This window comes from Ovis aries, chromosome 20 (genome assembly GCF_016772045.2).
Source record: "Ovis aries strain OAR_USU_Benz2616 breed Rambouillet chromosome 20, ARS-UI_Ramb_v3.0, whole genome shotgun sequence".
NCBI classification, from domain to species: domain Eukaryota; kingdom Metazoa; phylum Chordata; class Mammalia; order Artiodactyla; family Bovidae; genus Ovis; species Ovis aries.
In genome coordinates, this window is record NC_056073.1 from 29,844,361 (window position 1) to 29,870,794 (window position 26,434).

The window sequence follows — 26,434 nt, forward strand, 5'->3', positions numbered from 1 at the left end:
ACTATTCCCATCTATACGTTTCATGCGACTAGAAGAATTCAACGCTTCCCTTTAAAATTTTTTTAAAGGTGGATAATTTTGTGTTCATTCCCTTGTAAAATAATCAGCATTTGAAAGTAGCTTTTTACATCCTGCAGAACTAAAAAGAGTGATGCAAAATATTGGTAAAAAATTCACAGCCCAGAGCCTGAAAATTTGCAAATAATATGCTTTCAGATCCAGTAATTACTTAACTAACACCTATTGAAATTCTGGGTCAAGCATTCAGCATTTCCAAAGAAGTTTCTGTTCTACCATTTTACCAGTCAGTCCATTTTGAGGGAGCGTATCTATGCCCTTCATAGATACTCTTCTTTCTCCTACCAGGTAACATGTGGTCACAGGTGATGGAAAATGACAGCACAAGTGCTTTTGAAGGCTTCATCCTGGTGGGCTTCTCTGATCGTCCCCATCTAGAGCTGATCCTTTTTGTGGTTGTCCTCACTTTTTATCTGCTGACTCTTCTTGGCAACATGACCATCATCTTACTTGCAGTTGTGGATTCCCGGCTGCACACACCCATGTATTTCTTTCTGGCCAACCTCTCATTGCTAGATATGTGCTTCACCACAGGTTCCATCCCTCAGATGCTCTACAACCTTCAGGGTGCAGATAAGACCATCAGTTATCTGGGCTGTGCCATCCAGCTCTACTTCGTCCTGGCTCTGGGCGGGGTGGAGTGTGTGCTCCTGGCTGTCATGGCATATGACCGCTACGCTGCAGTCTGCAGACCCCTGCACTACATGGTTATTATGCACCCGCGTCTCTGTGGGCAGCTGGCTTCAGCAGCATGGTTGAGTGGCTTTGGCAATTCTCTCATAATGGCACCCCAGACGTTGATGCTACCTCGCTGTGGGAACCGGCGAGTGGACCACTTTCTCTGTGAGATGCCAGCACTAATTGGCATGGCCTGTGTAGATACCATGACCCTTGAGGCACTGGCATTTGCCTTGGCAATCTTTATCATCCTGGCACCACTCATCCTCATCCTCGTCTCTTATGGTTATATTGCACGAGCCGTGCTAAGAATCAAGTCAGCTGCTGGGCGAAAGAAAGCCTTTAACACCTGTAGCTCCCACCTCATTGTCGTTTCTCTCTTCTATGGTACGATCATATACATGTACCTCCAGCCAGCAAATACTTATTCCCAGGACCAGGGCAAGTTCCTTACTCTTTTCTACACAATAGTCACTCCCAGTGTTAACCCCCTAATCTACACACTGAGAAACAAAGATGTTAAAGAGGCCATGAAGAAGGTACTAGGGAAAGGGGAGGCAGAAATAGAGTAAAAAGTCATCAAATCTGGGGACTGTGTTTTGATCCACCTTCTATATATACTGTTGCTGCTAAGTCACTTCAGTTGTGCCTGACTCTGTGTGACCCCAGAGACAAGAGCCCACCAGGCTACCCCGTCCCTGGGATTCTCCAGGCAAGAACACTGGAGTGGGTTGCCATTTCCTTCTCCAATATATACTGTTAGACCTATCAGATAAAGGAGTGTTCTGACATTACAGACTGAGAAGGGACTTAATGAGACGCGGGAATTCAATGGTTTAGCTAGGTTGAGAAAGTGCAAATTCCTGAGTTGACCATCACTTGTATTCCTCTCAAGTCCTTCTAAGTCAAGGATTCATCACTAGGAGGTCTCCAATACAGGATCAGACAGTGACCTATGTTTGCAAAATACTATCCATGAATTTAGACACAAGTCATTTTTGTACCTATACCAGCTTCCGACACAGTGATCTGTACTGTTTAGGTCCTCAGTATGGGATTCCTTTGTGGCTCAGATGGTAAAGAGTCTGCCTGCAGTGCGGGAGACCTGAGTTTGATCCCTGGGTTGGAAAGATCCCCTGTAGAAGAAAATGGCAACCCACTCCAGTATTCTTGCCTCTTCCAAGAGGAGCCTGGCAGGCTACAGTCCATAGGGTCTTAAAGAGTCAAACAAGACTGAGTGACTTTATTTTCACTTTCAGGTCCTCAATATATGTGAAAAGAATGAACTTAGAATTAGTGAAGAAAAATTCCTAGAAAGTTCAAATGTGCTTTTATAGTGCCAAATGCCACATTAAGACGAACTGTGGGGAACTGTTGGGATATTTATGGTTCAGTGTTTTCTGTATGTTGAATGTTTCACAGTTACATTAATAATTGCAGTATCTCACCAGTTGTAATGAAAATATATTTGACCCTTAAAGGCAAGCATGTTTCTTCAGACTTGAGGTGTTGTCAATCAGATAAATCCCATTTCATAACTTAGGAAACCATATATGACGTTAAAGTTTCATGACAAGTGAAAAGGGTTCCAAAATTTGGGAGCCTGGCCAGTATTATCATTAGGAACTGAATAAAGCATGGGTTTAGCAAGTTCTCATTTAAACCTACTTAAAAATATTTAAGAAACCTTAGACTGATCTAGAGGCCCTAGGAAAAATACCAAATATCTAATAAATTTTTTTCAAAACATATTGTTTTTAGGCATAAGGCGAAAAGTTTCCTATTTTGAGCACTAAGTCTTGTACTTTGTCCAAATAGATTAGTTTTTATTTTAGATTACTTAGGGCTTATAAGAATGAGTTTTAGGTTTAGTTTTTATTATTCCCACAAGAAGGTAGAAAATATGGAATATAATTGATTCTTCCTAATTTATAAACTAAGTGAAAGGGGATGCTAAGTCGTGATGTTTACCAAGGACATTATTAATGCTGCCCATGTACTGAATATAAATATTCCTGGTTTAGCACTTCTCATGTCTTTCACTAAAAACAACTTATAGTATGTGTCCTACTGCCATAAAAATATACTATATGTTGCGTGCATGCTATGTCGCTTCAGTCATGTCCAACTCTGTGCAACCCAATGTACTGCAGCCTACCAGGCTCCTCTGTCCATGGGATTCTCCAGGCAAGATTACAAGAGTGGGTTGCCATTCCCTTCTCCAGGAGATCTTCATGACTCAGGGATATAGATGAAATGCCCTTTTAGAATCATTCCCTATTGAACAATGATAAAAATTAACTTTTACATCATCTCTACACTATCTAGATATGCATTGCTCCAGAGTCAATAATATCTTGAAGTGGAGGCAAGAAATCAAGACACAGAGTATAAATCTCTATGAATATATCAATTTTGGAAGCTCCCTATGGAATTTTCACCTAATACTTTTCAAATTTTCCCTTTTTTCCCCTACAAGGAACAATTTTTATAGCACTCTTCTCAGGAAAATTTAGAGTCACTGTTATAGATTGTAACTATTGTGTCATATCTCAAAGGGAAAAGGTCACTGTGTCCTTAATTATATCACAATGGTCCAGAATCACCTTTTACTTAATTTATAATGTAATTTTAAAAGTTTACTTAGTTTACTTATTTACGTATGAAATAGGAATAATCAGCTGTATTCTAACTGTTCTGCCATCTCCTACAAATAACAGACTATTCTCTGTAATAAAAATAGAAATGTTTCATTTTCATTCTCTATAGATTCTTCCTTTCACTAAACTGTGCTTCATCTTCATAGACTGATCTCTTACATAGAGCAAGTAGAAATAAACATCAGATTTCACTCATTGTGCACAATTGTTTATCTCTTAGCTACGGTGCTTAAAATTCCTCCAAGAGAAATAAATATTTACATATGTTTGTGTATGTGTGTGTATATATGTGTATGTTTATTTTCACTGTGATTTTAAATTAAAAGCCATGAGAAGACAGCTCAATAAATGCTTATTAATCAGATTATCAGACCATTTTTCGTCTTGCTATTTTTGTATGCCCTGGGATTTTGTGGTTATTTCTTACACAGTTATTCTGAAAATAGATAACTGGTACAATTTTATGACTCATTTTATAAGGTCACCATAATTTGAATAACAATGTATGTGACAAGGACATTACAAGAAAGGAATATATCTGTAGATAGATAGCTCATGAAAATACATACAAAAATCCTAAATAGTTATTAGCAAATTTAATCTAGTGTTACATAGAAAGCATAACATATTGTCAACATTTGGGGTTTATCACAGGAATAGAGTGGTATAACATTTGAAAACCAGTGCTGTATGTAAATTTTTTTTAAATTGGAAAGAAAACCTATAAATTCAGCCAAAGCATTTGATAAAATTTGAATTTTATACCACTTCATAGTATATCTCCAGTTTTCTAAAATACGTGAATTTTAAAAAGTTTAACTTCTCTATGTTTTGGTTTCCATATCAACAAAAAGAAGATAAAAGTGTTGCTATTTTATAGGGTGTTGTTGAGGTTAGTGAGCACCAATGAGACATTATTGCTATTATTATTAAACTCTGCAGATTCTTTCCTATTTCCAGGTCCTTGTTAACTGGCATTATTTTTAATTTTTTACTTTAAGACTACTAAAATTTGGGGAGTTATTTATCTTCATCTATTCAGCAAACTAAAGATGTCTATATTCATATTTTCTAATTTGTTTGATCTTCTATTTTCTTTTTAAACTACTATTTCCTTTAAATTACTCATTATAAGAACTTGTGAAAACAAAAAGGAATTTCCACATTAAAAGGAGCATTTTTCCCCTGACTAATTACACCTTCATGCCCACTCAGAGGTGAGCTCTGTTACTGGTTTGTGGAGTCCTGAGTTATTATACATTATTTTTTGTGGGTTAATCTTAATTTTTTTCCTTTTCTTCTTTTACTTGATGAGCTTTCCTTCTTCCACAGATATCAGCCTCTATTCCCTATGGATTGTCCATGTGAAGCATCTAATAAGTGTCCTTCCTTAGTTTCTTCATTCTCGTGTAATCCTATAAAGACATGCAATACCTAAAATCATATTTAGAGCATTTCAGTCATTTTTTATACACTTAAGATTATGCTGAGGACTTCCCTGGAGGCTCAGGGGTAAAGAAATCACCTGCCAATGCAGGAGACATGGGTTGGATCCCTGATCCGGGAGGATCTCACATGCTGCAGAGCCACTAAGCCCATGCGCCACAACTATTGAGCCTCTGGAGCCTTGGAGCCGCAACTCCTGAGTCCACCCTACCATAGCTAGTGAAGTCTGTGCTCTAGTACCCGTGCTCTACAACAAGAGAAGTCACCGTAGTGAGAAGCCCGCGCACCGCAAAAAATAGTAGCCCCTGTTCTCCCCAGCTAGAGAAAAGCTTGCGGCAGCAACAAAGACCCAGCACAGCCAAAATAATTTTTAGTTTTTAAAGATTATGTCATCCAATCTTTCTTGCATCTTTATTTTCTCACTCAGTAATACTGCTGGCAAATCACTGGTGTAGATTATTTATTATTCAGTCAATACTTCTTCCAGGGAGTAAGTTTTTCTCCATCTTTGGCTGTTTCAAACATTGCTACAATAAAACTGCTTGTTCCTGTGTTTTTGTATAGTGATAATTTAATCCATAGGATAAATTTCCATGAATGATATTGCTAGGCTGATGGATATTAACGGTTGTATTTATCTCTAAAAATCTAGTGACACTTTGAATTTCTACCCAGAATTTCTGAGAGTAGCTGTTTTCCTTCAGCAAAGTTAGGACTGTGAGTTACTGCTGGTTACATTTTTATTTCAATTCAAGTGATTATCATAATTAGTATATTTCTCTGATCATTTGGAAATATAAAATCTCATACAGATTTGCTATTCTGAGTTGTATGTTCATATTATTTGACATTTTTCAACTGTGTTATTTGTATTTTTTCTTGCTGCTGCTGCTGCTAAGTTGCTTCAGTCATGTCCGACTCTGTGCGACCCCATAGACGGCAGCCCACCAGGCTCTGCTGTCCCTGGGATTCTCCAGGCAAGAACACTGGAGTGGGTTGCCATTTCCTTTTCCAATGCATGAAAGTGAAAAGTGAAAGTGAAGTCGCTCAGTCGTGTCCGACTCCCAGAGACCCCGTGGACTGCAGCCTACCAGGCTCCTCTGTCAATGGGATTTGCCAGGCAAGAGTACTGGAGTGGGTTGCCATTGCTTTCTCCGTATTTTTTCTTAGACTTTGTAAAAACTTTATTTTGTAGATACTAGCTTTTTTCATAATTATAGATATGTTTTTCTTGTGTCTACTCATATGAAAAATTGTTTTGGAATCTCATAAGCCATAAATCCTGGATAGAAGAGACTTTAGAAAAATATGAATCATTTTTAAAATCTTGACCCAACCCCAAATAGGAAACTAGATTAAACCAAAGGAGAGCTTCTTAACTAAGCCTAGAAATGCTGGACACTAAGCAAGAATCTATGAAAAAAACGATAGAAATGTTTGGATATAATCAATAAATCTGCTTTATGTAAATCAAGGTAATAAAAATATTTCTATGGTAAATTAAACAGGTCTATTTTACTATATAGAAACTGACCTCAGGTAGAATTTCAGTTTTCTTTTCCATGTGGCTTCACTAGCTTAGCTTACAAAAAAACCCCTAACTTCCAGTTTGATAGCTAAAAATCCAAACATTATTTGATAAAGTATTTTAATCTCTATCATCACTCTTTTTTGTCTTGGAAAAAGTTGAGACAGTCTCTAGAGAAAGGGTACTGTGGAGTAAATCTAAAGCTAAAAACAAAATACCACTTCACGGAGAGCTAGCTCCTCCCTGTCTCTTCCCATTGGATATCATGGTCAATTACCATTAAACACAGGAGAATTGCTGCTTTCCCTTAAGCCAGAGCACACACCAATATTAACACAGAAAGTTTCCTATCCTCATTTATTTTGCAAATCTGGTGAGGACAATTCTGAAAATAGCAGTTACTACCATAAGACTTTGCAATGAGATGCTGGAAAAATCTATTCTGATTGTCTGCAAGATTTTATTCCTATTCTTCTATTTTCTGAGTTAATCCAGAATGGAGAGCTCATAATTTGCCACTTAAAGACTGGAACAAAGGATTGAACAAACTTAATCATATCCATTTTATAACTGAATAGCTTATGAAGAGGCTGTTAACTCCACATGCTTCTAATTAGTGCTATTAGAATTCAGAGGTTCTTGGACACATACAGACACACAAATCATCCTATTGCCAGTGCTTAAAATGAAGGTATGTAGAACACTTTTCTAAAAATGATTCTGTAAAACATATTGAAATTTGGGTATACTGAGCGCTCCGCTTATGGACTGTTTTAGCATTATATTTTAGAAAAATTTAACTCAGCCTCTTAATTTCAAACACTACTTTGCATATATTTATTATCACTACTGAAAGTTAAAATTTTAGAGTAGAGGAGTCTTGCATTCTAACCTTCAGTCTGCTATGTATGTACTACCTTGGGAAAATGAACTCTTTGAACTTCCTAATTCAAATTTCTGCCCAAATTAATTTCTTGTGAAATGCAAACAAAATTTCCCTCTCTATTCTAAGCTAACTTATAATGTTATGTGAAAAATTCTTATGCTCCAGCAAGAAGTATTTAGAACTTTATACATTCACAGAGGCATGGTAATTTCTTGAGAAAACATAAATATAAATGAAAAACAGAAAATTCAAATATTTCAGAAGATTAAATTGCTTTCCAAAGCTGTTATCTTGCCCAGTTGTGGCTTAGTGGCAAGATGGGAACTACAACTTTTGTCTTTCTTTCTTATCTGGAAACTCTTTCCATAGCAAAAGCTTTAAAAAGGTTTTTAAGACTTTGTTGGACCTGCTCATTATGAATTCTTCAATCTCTGTCATGAAGTAGTTGCAATGTCACTGACGTACAGGAATGCAGGTGATATATTTAACTGGGAGTTATAAATTGAAATATCCTTAGGTACACATTTGTCCTGCTTTTCAAAATTCTTACAATCAGTGGCAACTTTTTTTTTTTTTTTTTTGCCAACAGGTCCCCAATGCTCCCATACTCCAGCCTTTAGAAAATCTCCATATAGAGTTGTAATTCAGATCTTTAATCAAGGATCTACTAAGAGATAAAGACTATATTTATATCAGATTTATTTTCTTATGGTATTAAAGTCTAAAGCAATACTGATCCTTATGGTAAAATGCAGAGTACAAGTAAGACATTTAAAGTTACTATATAATATCCAATAATTTTTATTAAGATAGGTATTATAATACTTGTTTATTAAAAGTAGAATGAGCAGGAGTAAGGTTAAATACTAAAGTCTGATTTACACTCTCCCCTTTGCTACTCTGCAGAGTTACAACTTTAATGCCTCTGTGTACTTATAGGTAACTTTTGTACATGTGAATACTGACAATGTACTATTGTATTGGAAGCATGCTAAATAAATGTTAAGAAACTTGTCTTTTCTCTTGAAGATTTGAGCATTTTTTCACATTTATATTTGTATCTATATCTCAGACCTCATTTTATTGACAGCTGTATAGCAACAGGCATAGCAAAACTTTCATTAATACTGTACTAAGAGCTGTAGAATAAGGGAGCTAAGTTAAAATACATATTGAATAATAATTCAAAACTTATATTCCTATAATGAAATTCACATCATTATATCAAGAAAATAATAGTAAAAATACTTTAAAGTAGTGTTAACAAGGTAGACAATTTTGGGATGAATAAACTTTGTACTGATGGCTTTGGCTTATACAATTGCCCCCTTCTTATCTGTTGGTTCTGCATCTGAGGATGGAAAAAAAAATCTAGAAAATTCCAAAAAGCAAAACTTAAATTTACTGCCCAACTATTTATATAGTATGTGCATTATATTAGGTTTTATAAGTAACCTGATGTGTGCGAGCTAAGTCACTTCAGTTGTGTCCGATTCTGTGTGACCCTGTGGGCTGCAGCCCACCAGACTTCCATGGTCCATGGTATTCTTCAGGCAAGAATACTGGAGTGGATTGCCATGCCCTTCTCCATGGGATTTTCCCAACCTAGGGATCGAAATTATGTCTCTTACATCTCCTGCATTGGCTGGCATGTTCTTTACCACTAGTACCACCTGGGAAGATAGAGGTAACCTAGAGATGGTTTAAAGTATATGAGAGGGTATGTATATGTTATATGCAAACACTATGCCATTTTATATAAGGGATTTCAGCATCCTTGGAATTTGGCATCTACAGGGGACTTGGAATCAATCCCTTGTGGATTTGGAGGAACAACTGTATTAGTACCTCCAGCAAACTAAGGATTCTGAACAATTCAGTTCAGTTGCTCGGTCGTGTCCAATTCTTTGTGACCCTGTGGACTGCAGAATGACGGGCTTCCCTTTCCATCACCAAATCCCAGAGCTTGCTCAAACTCATGTCCATCAAGTCGGGGATGACAACCAACCATCTCATCTTCTGTCATCCTCTTCTCCTCCTGCCTTCAGTATTTCCCAGCATCAGGGTTTTTTCCAGTGTGTCAGTTCTTCGAATCAGGTGGCCAAAGTACTGGAGTTTCAGCTTCAGCATCAGTCCTTTCAATGAATATTCAGGACTGATTTCCTTTAGGATGGACTGGTTTGATCTCCTTGGAGTCCAAGGGACTCTCAAGAGTCTTCTCCAGCACCACAGTTCAAAAGTATCAGTTCTTTGGTGCTCAGCTTTCTTTATAGTCGAATTCTCACATCCATACATGACTACTGGAAAAACCATAGCTTTGACTAAATGAAAGAGATGGGACTACCAGACCACCTGACCTGTCTCATGAGAAACTTATATGCAGGTCAGGAAGCAACAGTTAGAACTGGATATGGAACAACAGACTGGTTCCAATTAGAAGAAGGATTACATCAAGGCTGTATATTGTCACCCTGCCTATTTAACTTCTCTGCAGAATACATCATGAAAAATGCTGGGCTGGAAAAAGCACAGGCTGGAATCAAAATTGTTGGGAGAAATATCAATAATCTCAGGATGCAGATGACATCACCCTTATGGCAGAACGTGAAGAAGGACTAGAAAGCCTCTTGATGAAAGTGAAAGAGGAGAGTCCCTTTTACACTGCTTGTGGGAATGCAAACTAGTACAGCCACTATGGAGAACAGTGTGGAGATTCCTTTAAAAATTGCAAATAGAACTGCCTTATGACCCAGCAATCCCACTGCTGGGCATACACACCAGGAAACCAGAATTGAAAGTGACATGTGTACCCCAATGTTCATCTCAGCACTGTTTATAAGAGCCAGGACATGGAAACAACCCAGATGTCCATCAGCAGATGAATGGATAAGAAAGCTGTGGTACATATACACAATGGAGTATTACTCAGCCATTGAAAAGAATACATTTGAATCAGTTCTAATGAGGTGGATGAAACTGGAGCCTATTATACAGAGTGAAGTAAGCCAGAAAGAAAAACACCAATACAGTATACTAACACATATATATGGAATTTAGAAAGATGGTAATGATAACCCTCTATGCGAGACAGCAAAAGAGACACAGATGTATAGAACAGACTTTTAGACTCTGTGGGAGAGGGAGAGGGTGGGATGATTTGAGAGAATGGCATTGAAACATGTATACTATCAGGTAAGAAATGAATTTCCAGTCTATGTTGGATACAGGATACAGGATGCTTGGGGCTGGTGCACGGGGATGATACAAAGAGATGATATGGGATGGGAGGTGGGAGAGGGGTTCAGGATTGGGAACTCATGTACACCCATGGATGGATTCATGTCAATGTATGGAAAAACCAATAATGTATTGTAAAGCAAAATAAAGTAAAAAAAAAAAAATTAAAAAAAAAAAGAAAGTGAAAGAGGAGAGTAAAAAGTTTGGCTTAAAGCTCAACATTTAGAAAACTAAGATCATGGCATCTGGTCCCATTACTTCATGGGAAATAGATGGGGAAACAGTGGAAACAGTAGCTGACTATTTTTTTGGGCTCCAGAATCACTGCAGATGGTGATTGCAGCCATGAAATTAAAAGATGCTTACTACTTGGAAGGAAAGTTATGACCAACCTAGACAGAATATTGAAAAGCAGAGACATTATTTTGTCAACAAAGGTCCATCTAGTCAAGGCTATGGTTTTTCCAGTAGTCATATATGGATGTGAGATTTGGAATATAAAGCTGAGCACAGAAAAATTGGTGCTTTTGAATTGTGTTGGAGAAGACTCTTGAGAGTCCCTTGGACTGCAAAGAGATCCAACCAGTCCATCCTAAAGGAGATCAGTCCTGGGTGTTCATTGGAAGGACTGATGTTGAGGCTGAAACTCCAACACTTTGGCCACCTGATGCAAAAAGCTGACTCATTTGAAAAGACCCTGATGCTGGGAAAGATTGAGGGCAGGAAGAGAAGCGGATAACAGAGGAGAGATGGTTGGATGGCATCACCAACTCAATGGACATGAGTTTGGGTAGACTCCAGGAGTTGGTGTTGGACAGGGAGGCTTGGTGTGCTGTTGTTCATGGGATTGCAAAGAGTTGGACATGACTGAACGACTGAACTGAACTGAACTGACTAAATGAACCTTTGTCATCAAAGTAATGTCTGTGCTATTAATGTGCTGTCTAGGTTGGTCATTGCTTTTATTCCAAATAGCAAGCATCTTTTAATTTTATGGCTGCAGTCACCATCTGCAGTGATTTTGGAGCCCAAGAAAATAAAGTATCTCACTGTTTCTATTGTTTCCCCATCTATTTGCCATCAAGTGATAGAACCAATGCCATGATCTTAGTTTTCTGAATGCTGAGTTTTAAGTCAGCTTTTTCACTCTGCTCTTTCACTTTCATCAAGAGGCTCTTTAGTTTCTCTTCATTTTCTGCCTTAAGGGTGGTATCATCTGCATATCTGAGGTTACTGATATTTCTCCCGGAAATCTTAATTCCTGCTTGTGCTTCATCCAGCCAGGCATTTTGCATGATGTACTCTGCATATAAGTTAAATAAGCAGGGTGACAATATACAGCCTTGAGGTACTCCTTTTCCTATTTGGAACCAGTCTGTTGTTCTGTGTTCGGTTCTAACTGTTGCTTCTTGACCTACATACAAATTTCTCAGGAGGCAGGTAAGGTGATCTGGTATTCCCATCTTTGAAGAATTTCCCACAGTTGGTTGTGGTATAATCGATGAAGCATAAGTAGATGTTTTTCTGAAATTTGCTTGCTTTTTCTATGATCCAACAGATGCTGGCAATTTGATCTCTGGTTCTTCTGCCTTTTCTAAATCCAGCTTGAACATCGGAGACTCACGGTTCACGTACTTTTGAAGCCTGGTTTGGGGAATTTTGAGCATTACTTTCTTAGTGTGTGAGATTAGTGCAATTGTGTGGTAGTTTGAACATTGTTTGGCATGCCCTTACTTGAGATTGGAATGAAAACTGACCATTTCCAGTCCTGTGGCCACTGTTGAGTTTTCCAAATTTGCTGGCATATTGAATGCAGCACTTTAACAGCATCATCTCTGAACAGCCTCTGTGCTAAAAAGCCCAGAGTTCCTGTATCACTATGATAGCTCAGTTCACATTGCTGTGTGGCACTATGCCAGGCAATTTACACACAAGATCAGATTTTAAATTTACATCAGATAATCACTATTACCTCTATTGTTGAGGTTGATGGTTTTGGAGAAGTGGAGGGATTGAGAAGGCAACTTTTTAACTCAAAGAGTCATCTTCCGTTGGTAACCCTAAGACACTTAAGAGAAAGAAAAACACCAATACAATATATTGACACATATATATATAGAATTTAGAAAGATGGTAATGATGACCCTATATGCAAGACAGCAAAAGAGACACAGATGTAAAGAACAGACTTTTGGACTCTGTGGGAGAAGGCAAGGGTGGGATGATTTGTGAGAATAGCAGTGAAACATGTATATTATCATATGTGAAATAGATCTCCAGTCCAGGTTCGATGCATGAGACAGGATGCTCATGCATCCTGAGGGATGGGATGGGGAGGGAGGTGGGAGGGAGGGTCAGGATGGGGAACACATGCACACCCATGGCTGATTCATGTGATGTATGGCAAAACCCACCACAATATTGTAAAGTAATTAGCCTCCAATTAAAATAAATAAAAGAAAAAAAAAGAGTTCTAAAACTAATAAGCAGTTTTCCTCTCAGAACATTTCAGAGGTCTTGGATCACTATAGTTTCTTTCTCTCATGTTAACACCACCATACCAGAAAGACATTGCTAGATTCGTTATATTGATGGGGAACCTGAAATTCACAGAACATAAGAAATATTGCCTGGACAATGTAATTCATGACTTAACACAGAAAAGCCTTGAATTCAGGCTTGTCTGGCTCCAAATTCTGTATCATTTTATTTTGATTCTATGATGTCCTAGAAGGCAAAAAGAAGCATGCTCCTTCGAAACGTGTCTGATAGCTTGCTAGAATCAATCTACAACATAGTTTTGGGGGTGGCCTAAATAATTTTGTTTCAGATGATAGATACAGTGATCTCCTTGGCACTGAGGAGAAATTAAAAGGAAAAAGTAATACAGCAGGAATTGTAACTGAAATTTCTTAATTGTTCTCTAGGTGGCAAGTATTACAAACAAAAATTAACCAAATGACAGGAAAATAAAAATCAAAGAACAAATTTTATTGGAACTGTTTAAATCAGGTGTTTTCTTTTAAAATTTTGGCTTTTCTCTTTGAAGTGCTGATACAGAGATAGAAAGACTGAATTTTAGAAATATTTAGATAATTACATATTTTTCATGTTACAAGCAACATCAGTTCTGTTACTGTCTTCAAACAGGTATGAAAGTGATTACAAATAATTGAAATAGTCAATACATGTTCATTGACCTCCTGAATTTTTATGTTTCAGGAAATGAAGAATTGAAACACTGATCATGACTCCAGTAAATGAGAGTATCCCCGTGGAGTTCATCCTCTTAGGCTTCTCAGATCAACCATGGCTAGAGTTTCTACTCTTTGTGGTCTTCTTCATTTCTTACATGGTGACTATCTTTGGGAATCTGACCATTATTCTAGTGTCACGCCTGGACTCCAGACTCCAGACTCCCATGTATTTCTTTCTTACCAATCTGTCACTCCTAGATCTTTGCTACACCACAAGTACAGTTCCACAGTTGCTGGTAAATCTGCACAGCACCAGGAAGGTAATTAGTTATGGTGGCTGTGTGGCCCAGCTGTTCATATTTCTGGCTTTGGGGGCCACTGAATGTGTTCTGCTGCCCGTCATGTCCTTTGATAGGTTTGTAGCTATTTGTCGGCCTCTCCATTACTCAGTCATCATGCGCCAAAGGCTCTGCCTCCAGTTGGCAGCTGCATCCTGGATTACTGGTTTCAGCAACGCAATGTGGTTGTCTATCTTGACTCTCCAACTGCCACTCTGTGGCCCCTTTGTACTAGATCACTTTCTCTGTGAAGTCCCTGCTCTGCTCAAATTGTCATGTGTTGACACCACAGCAAATGAAGCTGAACTCTTCTTTGTAAGTATGCTATTCCATCTAGTACCCTTTACACTTATTGTTATATCATATGCTTTTATTGCCCGAGCAGTGTTGAGGATCCAATCTGCTGAAGGCAGACAAAAAGCATTTGGAACTTGTGGCTCCCATCTACTTGTGGTGTCACTTTTTTATGGTACAGCCATCTCCATGTACCTGCAACCACCTTCACCCAGCTCCAAGGACCGGGGAAAGATGGTTTCCCTCTTTTATGGAATTGTTGCACCCATGCTGAATCCCCTGATATATACACTTAGAAACAAAGAGGTTAAGGAGGCCTTCAAAAGGTTAATGGCAAGAGTCTTCTTAATCAAGAAATAAATATTAAAAAGAAAAAAATTGGCCCCAAATGGAGTCAGTTATACTAAGTCCATGTAACAGTACAAAGACTTGAATACCTAACCTAATTGCCATCTCAATCCCCCAAGAATGTAACTTTTACTCAAACAACTTGGAATTATCTGGTTAGCACTAAGGGCAACCTTGTCCGAAACAATGCATTTTTTGCTAATAATTCCCTTTGGGTTTTGGGTGTTTCTTGTTGTTGTTTTGCCCCTTTCGTGCCTTAAAATTTTTTTTCTTTCTACAGCTAAGCAGAGGCATTTTTTATTTGCTTGGTGGGATGCTACCTGATTCATGAATCATTCACTAAAGCCAACTAGATCTTTAAAATTCATTTGATTGAATTTTGTTATTTAACATGAGGAATATACTGATAAGCTTTGTAAATGTTTAGTGTTTATGCAGCTTACTAACTTCTCTTCAACTTGTCCTGTTTTCATCATTCCTCAGAGAACTATTTTGATTGTGAAGTGAAAGTCTCTCAGTCATGTCCAACTCTTTGCAACCCCATACACTATTAGAGTCCGTGGAATTCTATAGGCCAGAATACTGGAGTAGGTAGCCTTTCCCTTCTCCAGGGGATCTTCCCAACCCAGAAACTGAACCCAGATCTCTCGCATTGCAGGCAGATTCTTTACCAGCTGAGCCACAACTATTTTGATTACCTCCCGCAAATAAAAGTTTATTGATAGGAAGTTACATTAGTCTTTTGTTGCCTAAACCTATTGATTGAACAAGTATCCAGAATTAGTCTTCCAGTTCACCAGAAACTGTATAATCTCAATATTTTCAACTTTATTTTATGTTTGTATAAGTTGGTGTAACTTAGACATGACTGATGTGACTTAGCAGCAGCAGCAGCAGCAGCAGACCTTTCTAAGAATATGACAAAAGCCAGCAATCATTTCTCTGGTAATACCATATGCACACACACACCTTTTTTTAAATATAATTAGAAGAAATTTACCAAAACCCTGAAATATAACAACTTTAAATTTGGATATGAAGTTCACAACCCTAGTTTAAAATTTTCAATACCACACTCATGTCAACATAATATTAAAAACCACAATGATTTATATTCTAGAATTAAACTCAGATTTTCTATTCTCTGTGCTTAGGCAGAGTCATGTCTGACTCTGTGACCCTATGGACTGCAGTCTGCCAGGCTCCTCTGCCCATGCAGATTCTCCAGGCAAGAATACTGGAGTGGGTTGCCATGCCCTCCTGCAGGACATCCCTTCCCAACCCAGGGATCGAACCCAGGTCTCCCACATCGCAGGAGGATTCTTTACCATCTGAGCCACCAGGGAAGTCCTTCCATTCTCTACTCTCATGTTTTCCTCCTCATTAGAAACATTCTTTTTTATTTCCTTCATAGATCAAATCCTAGGCATTCATTAATTTTCCTTCCTTGAAATATTTTTCATATTCTCCCTATTTATTAATATTTTCAGTATTCTCATAAACTCCAAAAGACAGCCTAGAGATTAAAATAGCACATCTTTAATGATTTCCAATGATTTTTTGTTTCATACACGTTTCTTTCACAATAGCTTCTTTGCATTTTAGTCTTCTTGAGGGAACATAGTCTATACCATAAGTATTGGATTACCACACTGTACATCTTACCATATCACCTTTCAGTTCAGTTCAGTTCAGTTCAGTTGCTCAGTCCAGATGTTCAAGCTGGTTTTAGAAAAGGCAGAGGAACCAGAGATCAAATTGCCAGCATCTGCTAGATCATCGAAAAAGCAAGAGAGTTCCAGAAAAACATCTATTTCTGCTTTATTGACTATGCCAAAGCCTTTGACTATGTGGATCACAATAAACTGCGGAAAATTCTGAAAGAGACGGGTATACCAAACCACCTGACCTGCCTCTTGAGAAATTTGTATGCATGTCAGGAAGCAACAGTTAGAACTGGACATGGAACAACAGACAGGTTACAAATAGGAAAAGGAGGACATCAAGGCTGTATATTGTCACCTTGCTTATTTAACTTCTATGTAGAGTACATCATGAGAAACACCTGGGCTGGAAGAAGCACAAGCTGGAATTAAGATTGCTGGGAGGAATATTAATAACCTCAGATATGCAGATGACACCACCCTTATGGCAGAAAGTGAAGAGGAACTAAAAAGCCTCTTGAAAGTGAAAGAGGAGAGTGAAAAGTTGGCCTAAAGCTCAACATTCAGAAAACGAAGATCATGGCACCTGGTCCCATCATTTCATGGCAAATAGATGGGGAAACAGTGGAAACAGTGTCAGACTTTATTTTTGGGGGCTCCAAAATCACTGCAGATGGTGATTGCAGCCATGAAATTAAAAGACACTTACTCCTTGGAAGGAAAGTTATGACCAACCTAGACAGTATATTGAAAAACAGAGATATTACTTTGCCAACAAAGGTCCATCTAGTCAAGGCTATGGTTTTTCCAGTGGTCATGTATGGATCTGAGAGTTGGACTGTGAAGAAAGCTGAGCGCCAAAGAATTGATGCTTTTGAACTGTGGTATTGGAGAAGACTCTTGAGAGTCCCTTGGACTGCAAGGAGATCCAACCAGTCCATCCTAAGATCAGTCCTGGGTGTTCTTTGGAAGGGCTGATGCTGAAGCTGAAACTCCAATACTTGGGCCACCTCATGGAAAGAGTTGACTCATTGGAAAAGACCCTGATGCTCAGAGGGATTGGGGGCAGGAGGAGAAGGGGACGACAGAGGATGAGATGGCTGATGGGATCACCGACTTGATGACATGAGTTTGAGTGAACTCCGGGAGTTGGTGATGGACAGGGAGGCCTGGCGTGCTGTGATTCATGGGGTCGCAAAGAGTCAGATATCACCTCTAGGAGGCATCAAAGTATTGAGGGTTACATGTGCTTACGTATCAGTTGGTTCTTTGGATTATTGAGTGATTGATTCACATTATAGGTATTTAATTGTGCTTCTATCTCTTTTTCTCCCATGTTTGCTCCTATAATACATTACACATTTAGAAAATACAGTTAAAAGATACATTTATTATGTTTCTCCTTAAAACATCACAGTAATATCATGTACTTTTGCCACCGAATAATGCGAATATGAGAAATAAATTGGATATATCAAGTTCTAATTTCCATTCTCTTTCTTATGAGAAATAAGTATCATTAAATGAGTAAATGGAAGCAAAATGCTAATAGATTATATTGTAAACATAAGAGTACTTTCCTCATTGTAGATAAATTCACTGCTAAAGGTCCAAATAACTAATTTATCAAATATCCAGATGCAAATGTGCATTTCAGCATCAAAGTCAGTGAAATTTGATGAATTCTGAGAATATAGAAGAAAAATAAAATTGAAATAGCTTTTAATTTTTCTTAATGAAGGATTAATTGATTCAGCAATTTCATATGTTAGGTTTGATTTTATACTGGTAGAAAATGATTTACAGGCAAATTCTATAACTAAGTTATTTTTAGTTACTTTGTGATTATTAAAAATATAACAAATATATTCATTTAGAATAAGGTCTAATTTTACTAATTGTAAGTGTAAGCTAATTTTGTTTATTTATTGGCAATTCTGAGAACTTTATTTTCCTAATCCAAGTAATTTTTTTTGCCTACAATGCAGGAAAACTGAGTTCAATCCTTGGGTTTGGAAGTTCCCTGGAGGAAGGCATGGCAACCCATTCCAGTATTCCTGCCTAGAGAATTTCAATGGATAGAGGAGCCTGGTGGGCTGCAGTCCATGAAGTCACAAAGAGTCAGACAGGACTTAGCAACTAAGCATAGCAGCACATTCTGAATGTTGCTTTCTTTAAATTGTAGTGATGAATATATAATATTATATTTGTGATTTTAACCATATTTGAGTGTACAGTTCAGGGGCATTAAATACATCATATTTTGTGCAACTTTCATCACCACCCATCTCCAGAATAATTTTCATTTTTCTAAACTAAAACTCTGTGCCTATTAAACAATAAATACCGATTTTCCCTTCACCGTGGAAACCTCCATTCTACTTTTTGTCTCTATGATTTTGATTACTCTAGGTGCCTAATAGAAGTGGAATTATAAAGTATTTGTGTATTTTTGCGACTGACATTTCATTTAGCATAATGTCTTCAAGATCCATCTATCTTGTAGCATGTAAGGAACCCCTTCCTTTTTAAAAAACTGAATATCATTTAATTGTATGAATATACCACATTTTGTTTGGTCATTCATCTTTCAAAAGACACTTGTTTGCTTTCACCTTTTGGCTATTGTGAATAATACTGCCTTGAACATGGGTGTACAAATATCTGTTTGAGACCCCACTTTCAGTTCAGTTTGGGTATACTTCTGGAAGTAGAATTAACGGGTCATATGGAAATTCTACTTTTAAATTTTGAAGAACTGCCTGCTGGATCATGTGGCAATTCTATCTTTAATTTTTTGAAGAATTGCCTTACTGATTTCCATAGTGACTGCACCATTTTACATCCCATCAGCAGTGTACAAAGGTTCTAATTTCTCTACATGCTCACCTACGTATCTCATTTTTATAAAGATGTCAGATTGATATAGTAATGTTTTGAATATAAATATAATCTTTCCTGCAGTCTAAAATTTGAGAAGGTTTTTCATTATATACTTTTATAACATTAGGAAAATTATAATAGAGTTCTATTTGTTCATGTCTAATTTAAGTTGGTTAATAGAACAACATTCCTCAAGAAGAGAAGTTTATCATAATAGGATATAAATATTAATTCTGTTAATATACAGTTATAATGAGCCCGAGAAGAAGACAAAGAAGGCAGCCCTATTAGGTTCATAGATGACACAATGGGAAAGAAATTGCAAATGATATAGGAGACATATATTTAAATTTAAATATAAATCTAATTATAAGAGTAATCAAAATGTTAAATCTACAGGATGAGATTGAACATTGATACAAAAGCCTTTACTGCATGTTATTAAAACATTCAACAGGATAGTAGAAATTATAGTTCCAGATGTGATTTCCCTAAGAATACAATTGAGGACATATATTCATTGTATCAAACGTAAATAAATGAATTCAGTTCAATCCTTATAATAAATATGGGTACGCGCTCAGTCATGTCCGACTCTTTGTGACCCCCATGGACTGGAGCCCGTCAGGCTTCTCTGTCCATGAGATTTTTCTGTCAAAAATGCTGGAGTGGGTTGCCATTTCCTTCTTCAGGGGATCTTCCCCACCCCTCAATGGAACCGGTATCTCCTGTGTCTTCTGCATTATAGGCCGACTCTTTATCCGTGAGCCACTGGGGAAGTATCATAAGTATATCTATCCTTATTATAAGGCTTCCCTGGTGGCTCAGGGGCAAAGAACCTGCCTGCAAAGCTGCCAGGGATCAAACCTGGGTTGGGAAGATCCCCTAGAGAAGGAAATGGCAGCCCACTCCAGTATTCTTGAGTAGGAAATCCCGTGGACAGAGGAGCCAGGTGGCCTGCAGTCCATGGGGTGGCAGAGTTGGATGTGACTTAGTGACTAAACAATAACATCCTTATAATTCTGTCTAAGGAGTTTTTGTAACAAAATTATACGAATGATAACCATTTCCACTGAGGATCAGAGGAACAAAATGAGGAATAGAAATGTGCAACCACATGGAATTCTCCAGGCTAGAATACTGGAGTGGGTAGCCTTTCCCTTCTCCAGAGGATCTTCCCAACCCAGGGATCGAAGCTAGGTCTCCCACATTGCAGGCAGATTCTTTACCAGCTGAGCCACAAGGGAAGCCCAACAGAAATGGCAGATACATTTAATCGTATGGGAAAATATCACGTGGACGAGTTAGACTTGATTTGTATATTTGTTCTTTGATTTTTATCAAAGAACTGTATCCTGCTCTTAGAGTTATCAAATACTAATTTATTTTTCTTTCTGCACACATGCAAAGATAAGCTCAATGCCTTTAAAACAGAGACATCTCCAAAATTTATATCATTCCTGGCATTTAGCTAAAAGTCTAGGAACCCCATGTAACTGGGCAGCAATCTCTCTACATGGATCCTCTTGGTCTAGAGACATACAATGAAAGACATCTTCTTCTTGCTCCCTCCCCCTTCAACATACACTTAATATTTATTGATGGAAATAGTCAAGTGAAGAAGTGTAATAAGGAAGATAAAGTGGCAAATTTGATCAAATGCTTTTGGTAGGAGAGATAAGATCAAGCTTGAAATTCACCATTGTATTTGGCAAATTGGAGGCAATTTGTGACACTAACAAAAGCTGTTTTTGTATAGTGGTGGAGTCAAATTCCAGACTAGCATAGGTTAAAAAAGAATAAAAGAAATAGAATTACTTTATTTCCTTTATAAAGAACTAACAATTTTATTTATTTATTGGCTGCACTGCATGACATGTGGGATATTCCCTGACCAGGAATAGAATCTGTGGCCCCTGCAGTGGAAAGGAGTCTTAACCACTCGACTGCCAAAGAAGTCCAAAAGAATTTATTTCTGAGTAATTTTTCTGTGAAGGGGAATGATTACTAGAAATACACCTGATGGGGTAGTGAGGCCCAGAAAGGTTTGAGGTTTTTTGTTTTGTTTTGTTTGTTCATTTAAGATGTTAGAATTAATGATATATTTGTTTTCTCCTGGGAAGGATGAAATAAGAGAATTTGATGACATAATAAAAATATGGGTAAATTCCTGGAGTTACACCCTTGAATAGGTGAGGTAGAATGGAGTATAAAGAACAAATGAAAGGACTGGCTCTGTTAAGTAAAAAGTTAGTAAACAAAAACATCAGTTAAATAGAATCTGGACATCAGAAGAGGGAGCACTCACACCTTCCCACAGTTTGCATTGTTAGCAGAGCCCAGTAGAAGAAGAAAGATTCCTCTTCTTTACTGGCAAAGACTCAGCTAATAAAAGCCATGAACTCTTTTTATCTACCACCCTAATGTCCTTTTCCTCTCTAGAGTATTAGCTTTCCCATGCTGTATGGGGACTTGAACGTGGGTTGGTAGAATAGCAGACCCTGAACTGCAGTTCTCCACTGATTTCAAATAAATCCAACTTTGTTGGAGAAATATCTAGCAGTCCATTTGCTTCAGGAAAATATCTTGTTGACCCAGACAGGGACCAGGAAAGATTCTGAAGGTTCCAGGACTGGTGGACAAACAGATGAGGTATGCACAATTAAGATCATTGTTACTCCCTGCTTTTTTCAGAGACCCCAGAGTTTGAAGTTATATTTTTCTTCTGGATTTGAAACTGGCCTTTCCTTTTTCTTTTTATTCCTTTCTTTCTTTGTTTTTTCCTCTTTCTTTCTTGTTTGAAGCTTTCAGGCTATAATTGGGATCTATTTAAAGATTTTGTCTTTTTGGTTAAGGCCCTGTTACTCATGCAAGTACTCTTTTGGCACTTTGGCCTGATTTGGGGATCAGACCTCTTCACTAACACTGGCTAGCCTTCAGCCTAGTTATTCAAGGACAGGGACTGCTTCTCCTGAAGCCAGCTAGCTTTCAACACATTCCTTCAGGAATAGGGGTTGTTTCTCTGAAATGGTGCTGTGTCTTTCAGCCTTCCACCTTTTTTTTTTTTTTTTTTTACCACTCATCATGTGAGATCAGAATCTTAACCATTGGACTTCCAGGGAAGTCCCCCACCTATCCTTTGGCGGGGGTGGGGGGGGAGCCTTATCCATGGTTCCTCTGGAACTCAGCTGTATTCTTAATTCTGGCTGTGATTGGCTTGCAAGCTGTTTGAATTGAGCCATTTGTGCTGTAAGCTGTTTAAGTTGTTTGAAAATTATTCTCCACTCTAGAGGAAATGAGATCCCGTTTAAGTTTCTTGAAAGCACACCCCCTACAGGCACTCAACAACACAGAGACAACTCTACACATGGACATCACCAGATGGTCAACACTGAAATCAGATTGATTATATTCTTTGCAGCCAAAGATGGAGAAGCTCTCTACAGTCAGCAAAAACAAGACCGGGAGCTGACTGTGGCTCAGATCATGAACTCCTTATTGCCAAATCAAAACTTAAATTGAAGAAAGTAGGGAAAACCACTAGATCATTTAGGTATGACCTAAATCAAATCTCTTATGATTATACAGTGGAAGTGGCAAATAGATTCAAGGGATTAGATCAGATAGAGTGCCTGAATAACTATGGACAGAGGTTCCCAACATTGTACAGGAGACAGGGATCAAGACCATTCCTAAGAAAAAGAAATGCAAAAAGGCAAAGTGGTTGTCTGAGAAGGCCTTACAAATAGCTGAGAAGAGAAGAGATGTTAAAAGTAAAGAAGAAAAGGAAAGATATATCCATCTGAATGTAGAGTTCCAAAGAATAGCAAGGAGAGATAAGAAAACCTTCCTCAGTGATCAATGCAAAGAAATAGAGGAAAAAAATAGAATGGGAAAGACTAGCGATCTCTTCTAGAAAATTAGAGATACCAAGGGAATATTTCATGCAAAGATGTGCACAATAAAGGACAGAAACGGTATGGACCTAACACAAGCAGAAGATATTAAGAAGGGGTGGCAAAACTACACAGAAGCTCTACAGAAAAAAGATCTTCATGACCCAGATAACCATGATGGTGTGATCACTCACCTAGAGCCAGACATCCTGGAATGCAAAATCAAGCAGGTCTGAGGAAGCATCACTATGAACAAAGCTAGTGGAGGTGACGGAATTCCAGTTGAGCTATGTCAAATACTAAAAGATGATGTGTGAAAGTGCTGCATTCAATATGCCAGCAAATCTGGAAAACTCAGCAGAGGCCACAGGACTGGAAAAGGTTAGTTTTCATTTCAATCCTAAAGAAAGGCAATGCCAAAGAATGTTCAAACTACCGCACAATTGCACTCGTCTCACATGCTAGCAAAGTAATGCTCAAAATTTTCCAAGGCAGGCTTCAACAGTATGTGAACTGAGAACTTCCAGATATTCAAGCTGGATTTAGAAAAGGCAGAAGAACCAGATATCAAACTGCCAACATCTGTTGGATCATCAAAAAAGCAAGAGAGTTCCAGAAATCCATCTACTTCTGCTTTATTGACTACACCAAAACCTTTGACTGTGTGGATCACAACAAACTGTGGAAAATTCTTCAAGAGATGGGAATACCAGACCACCCTACCTTCCTCCTAAGAAATCTGTATGCAGGTCCAGAAGCAACAGTTAGAACTGGACATGGAACAACCGACTGATTCCAAATTGGGAAGAGAGTACATCAAGGCTGTATATTGTCACCCTGCTTATTTAACTTATATGCAGAGTACATTACACAAAATGCTGGGCTGGATGAAGCACAAGCTGAAATCAAGATTGCTGGGAGATATATCAATAACCTCAGATATGCAGGTGACACTACCCTTATGGCAGAAAGCAAAGAATAACTGAAGAGCCTCTTGATGAAAGTGAAAGAGGACAATGAAAATGAAGTGAAGTGAAAATCACTCAGTCGTGTCTGCTCTTTGTGACCCCATGGACTATACAGTCCATGAAATTCTCCAGGCCAGAATACTGGAGTGGGTAGCTTTTCTCTTCTCCAGGGGATCTTCCCAACCCAGGGATTGAACCCAGGACTCCCACATTGAAGATGGATTCTTAAAAGTTGGCTTAAAACTCAACATTCAAAAAACTAATATCACGGCATCTGGTCCCATCACTTCATGGCAAATAGATGGGGAAACAAAGGAAACAGTGAGAAACTTTATTTTCTTGGGCTTCAAAATCACTGCAGCTGGTGACTGTAGCCATGAAATTAAAAGACAGTTGCTCCTTGGAAGAAAAGCTACGACAAATCTGGGCAGCATTTAAAAAGCAGAGACAATGCTTTGCTGACAAAGGTCTGTCTAGTCAAGGCTATGATTTTTCCAGTAGTCATGCATGGATATGAGAGTTGGATTATAAAGGAAGCTGAGTGCCAAAGAATTGATGCTTTTGAATTGTGGTGTTGGAGAAGACTCTTGAGAGTCTCTTGGACTGCAAGGAGATCCAACCAGTCAATCCAAAAGGAAGTCAGTTGTGCATATTCATGGGAAAGGCTGATGCTGAAGCTGAAACTCCAGTACTTTGGCCACCTTATCTGAAGAACTGACACATTGGAAAAGACACTGATGCTGGGAAAGATTGAAGGCGGGAGGAGAAGGGAGTGACAGAGGATGAGATGGTTGGATGGCATCACCAACTCGATGGATTTGAGTTTGACCAAGCTCTGGGAGTTGGTAATGGACAGGAAAGCCTGGCGTGCCTATGTCCATGGGGTCACAGAGTCAGACACGACTGAGCGACTGAACTGAATGGAACAGACACTCTGAGCTAACTGTGGTCTTTCCTTCTGTACATTTGTAACTAAATGGACAGACATGACCAAAGGCAATTTGAAATATCAATGGTCATTATGGGGGACTTTTGAAATCCCTAAGCTTAGTTTCCTCAAAACTGAATTGGCCTACGATGCCACAGTAAATTTCCAGAACTGAATGGAATAGTTATTTTAACTGATATTTTGAGGCTTCTCTCAAATCTGTAGTCTAAAATTGCCTCTTTGCAAAATAAGATTTTAAAATTAACGAAGGCAAAGAAATAATTAAGGAAAAGTAAAATGGCTCAGGCTCTCCTTGCTTGGCTTCTTTGTCTCTGGCTCCACTCCTGGCATCATTATCTTCCTTCCCTTCTACAATACCTGTGCCTTCATTACAGCCTCAAGTCCCCCACAATAATTCTCTCACCAAAACTTCCCCCTTTTCTGAAACTCTCCCCACTCCCCTTTCCTCTGAATTATCAGAACCTGTCCCTTTAAACATAAGCCTTCTGAGGATCCAGAAGCTAAACAGTTTCCTATATTTCCAAGACTAAAGCTCAACTTTGAGCTGAAGTCAAGGATTTTCCCAAAGAAACCAAATATTCTCACAGATTTGCTGAGGAATTTAATAAAGTCATTCAAATCCATCTATTTGAGTTCTCTGACTTAGTATCAGCTAGTTTTTATGCAGTGAAGGCCAGGCCCAGCATTGAGTGAAAACTCACTAATTGGGAAAATTCCAAAAGGTTTCTAGAATTACAACTGGGAGACCAGTCCAGTAATTTATACACTCAGGCTTGGGCAAATGCTAGGCAGCTTCATCAAATGATTGGCTTTTTCAACTTTGTTGATGGGAGCAGCCTCGCACACAAAAATCTGATGAACCTGGTTATGAATATTACAATGGACCTCATATTGTTTTTAATGAAAATTCCGATATTCATTCAGATGTTCTTTCTGCTCAGGTAGCTTAACTCTATGTTTATTAATAGGCTGAATTGAGACTTCCCCATCTTGTCAAAAGGGGACCAGGACAGAATAAGAAACTGTGTCCAATGCAGATTTAGTTAATCTGGCAAAACGGCCTTTTCACACTCTACTTGAGTCAACTATAAGGAAGATGAGCAAAATTTTTAATTACAGTAAGCGACACCTCCTAAGTGAAACTAAATCCTCCTAGTTTCTGCTATTTAATACTATTGCAAACTTTAGATCTTTACCCACATTTCCAAAGTCCTCCCAATTCTCAAAGACAGTGTTCTGAGGAACTTTAGATGCTCTTCCCAATCCTTTAGTCACAAAGTCATGTCCAACTCTTGTGACCCCATGGATTGTAGCCCACCAGGCTCGTCTGTCCATGGGATTTCCCAAGCAAGAATACTGGAGTGGGTTGCCATTTCCTTCTCCA

At 38.3% G+C, this 26,434-nt stretch overlaps 2 protein-coding genes across 2 annotated transcripts; both read left to right on the forward strand.

Moving 5' to 3' along the window:
• Positions 1 to 371: 371 nt before the first annotated feature.
• Positions 372 to 1,328, forward strand: LOC105603798 (putative olfactory receptor 2W6). Its single transcript, XM_027958584.1, has one exon. It carries the CDS (start codon positions 372 to 374, stop codon positions 1,326 to 1,328), a length of 957 nt encoding a protein of 318 aa, XP_027814385.1.
• A 12,432-nt stretch (positions 1,329 to 13,760) lies between these two features.
• On the forward strand, positions 13,761 to 14,702 carry LOC101103354 (olfactory receptor 2B6). Its single transcript, XM_004019049.5, has one exon. It carries the CDS (start codon positions 13,761 to 13,763, stop codon positions 14,700 to 14,702), a length of 942 nt encoding a protein of 313 aa, XP_004019098.3.
• Positions 14,703 to 26,434: the final 11,732 nt, after the last annotated feature.

Bases quoted from the DNA above. Each gene is read 5' to 3' on its own strand.
- LOC101103354 (XM_004019049.5), top strand. From the start codon at position 13,761: ATGACTCCAGTAAATGAGAGTATCCCCGTGGAGTTCATCCTCTTAGGC.
- LOC105603798 (XM_027958584.1), top strand. From the start codon at position 372: ATGTGGTCACAGGTGATGGAAAATGACAGCACAAGTGCTTTTGAAGGC.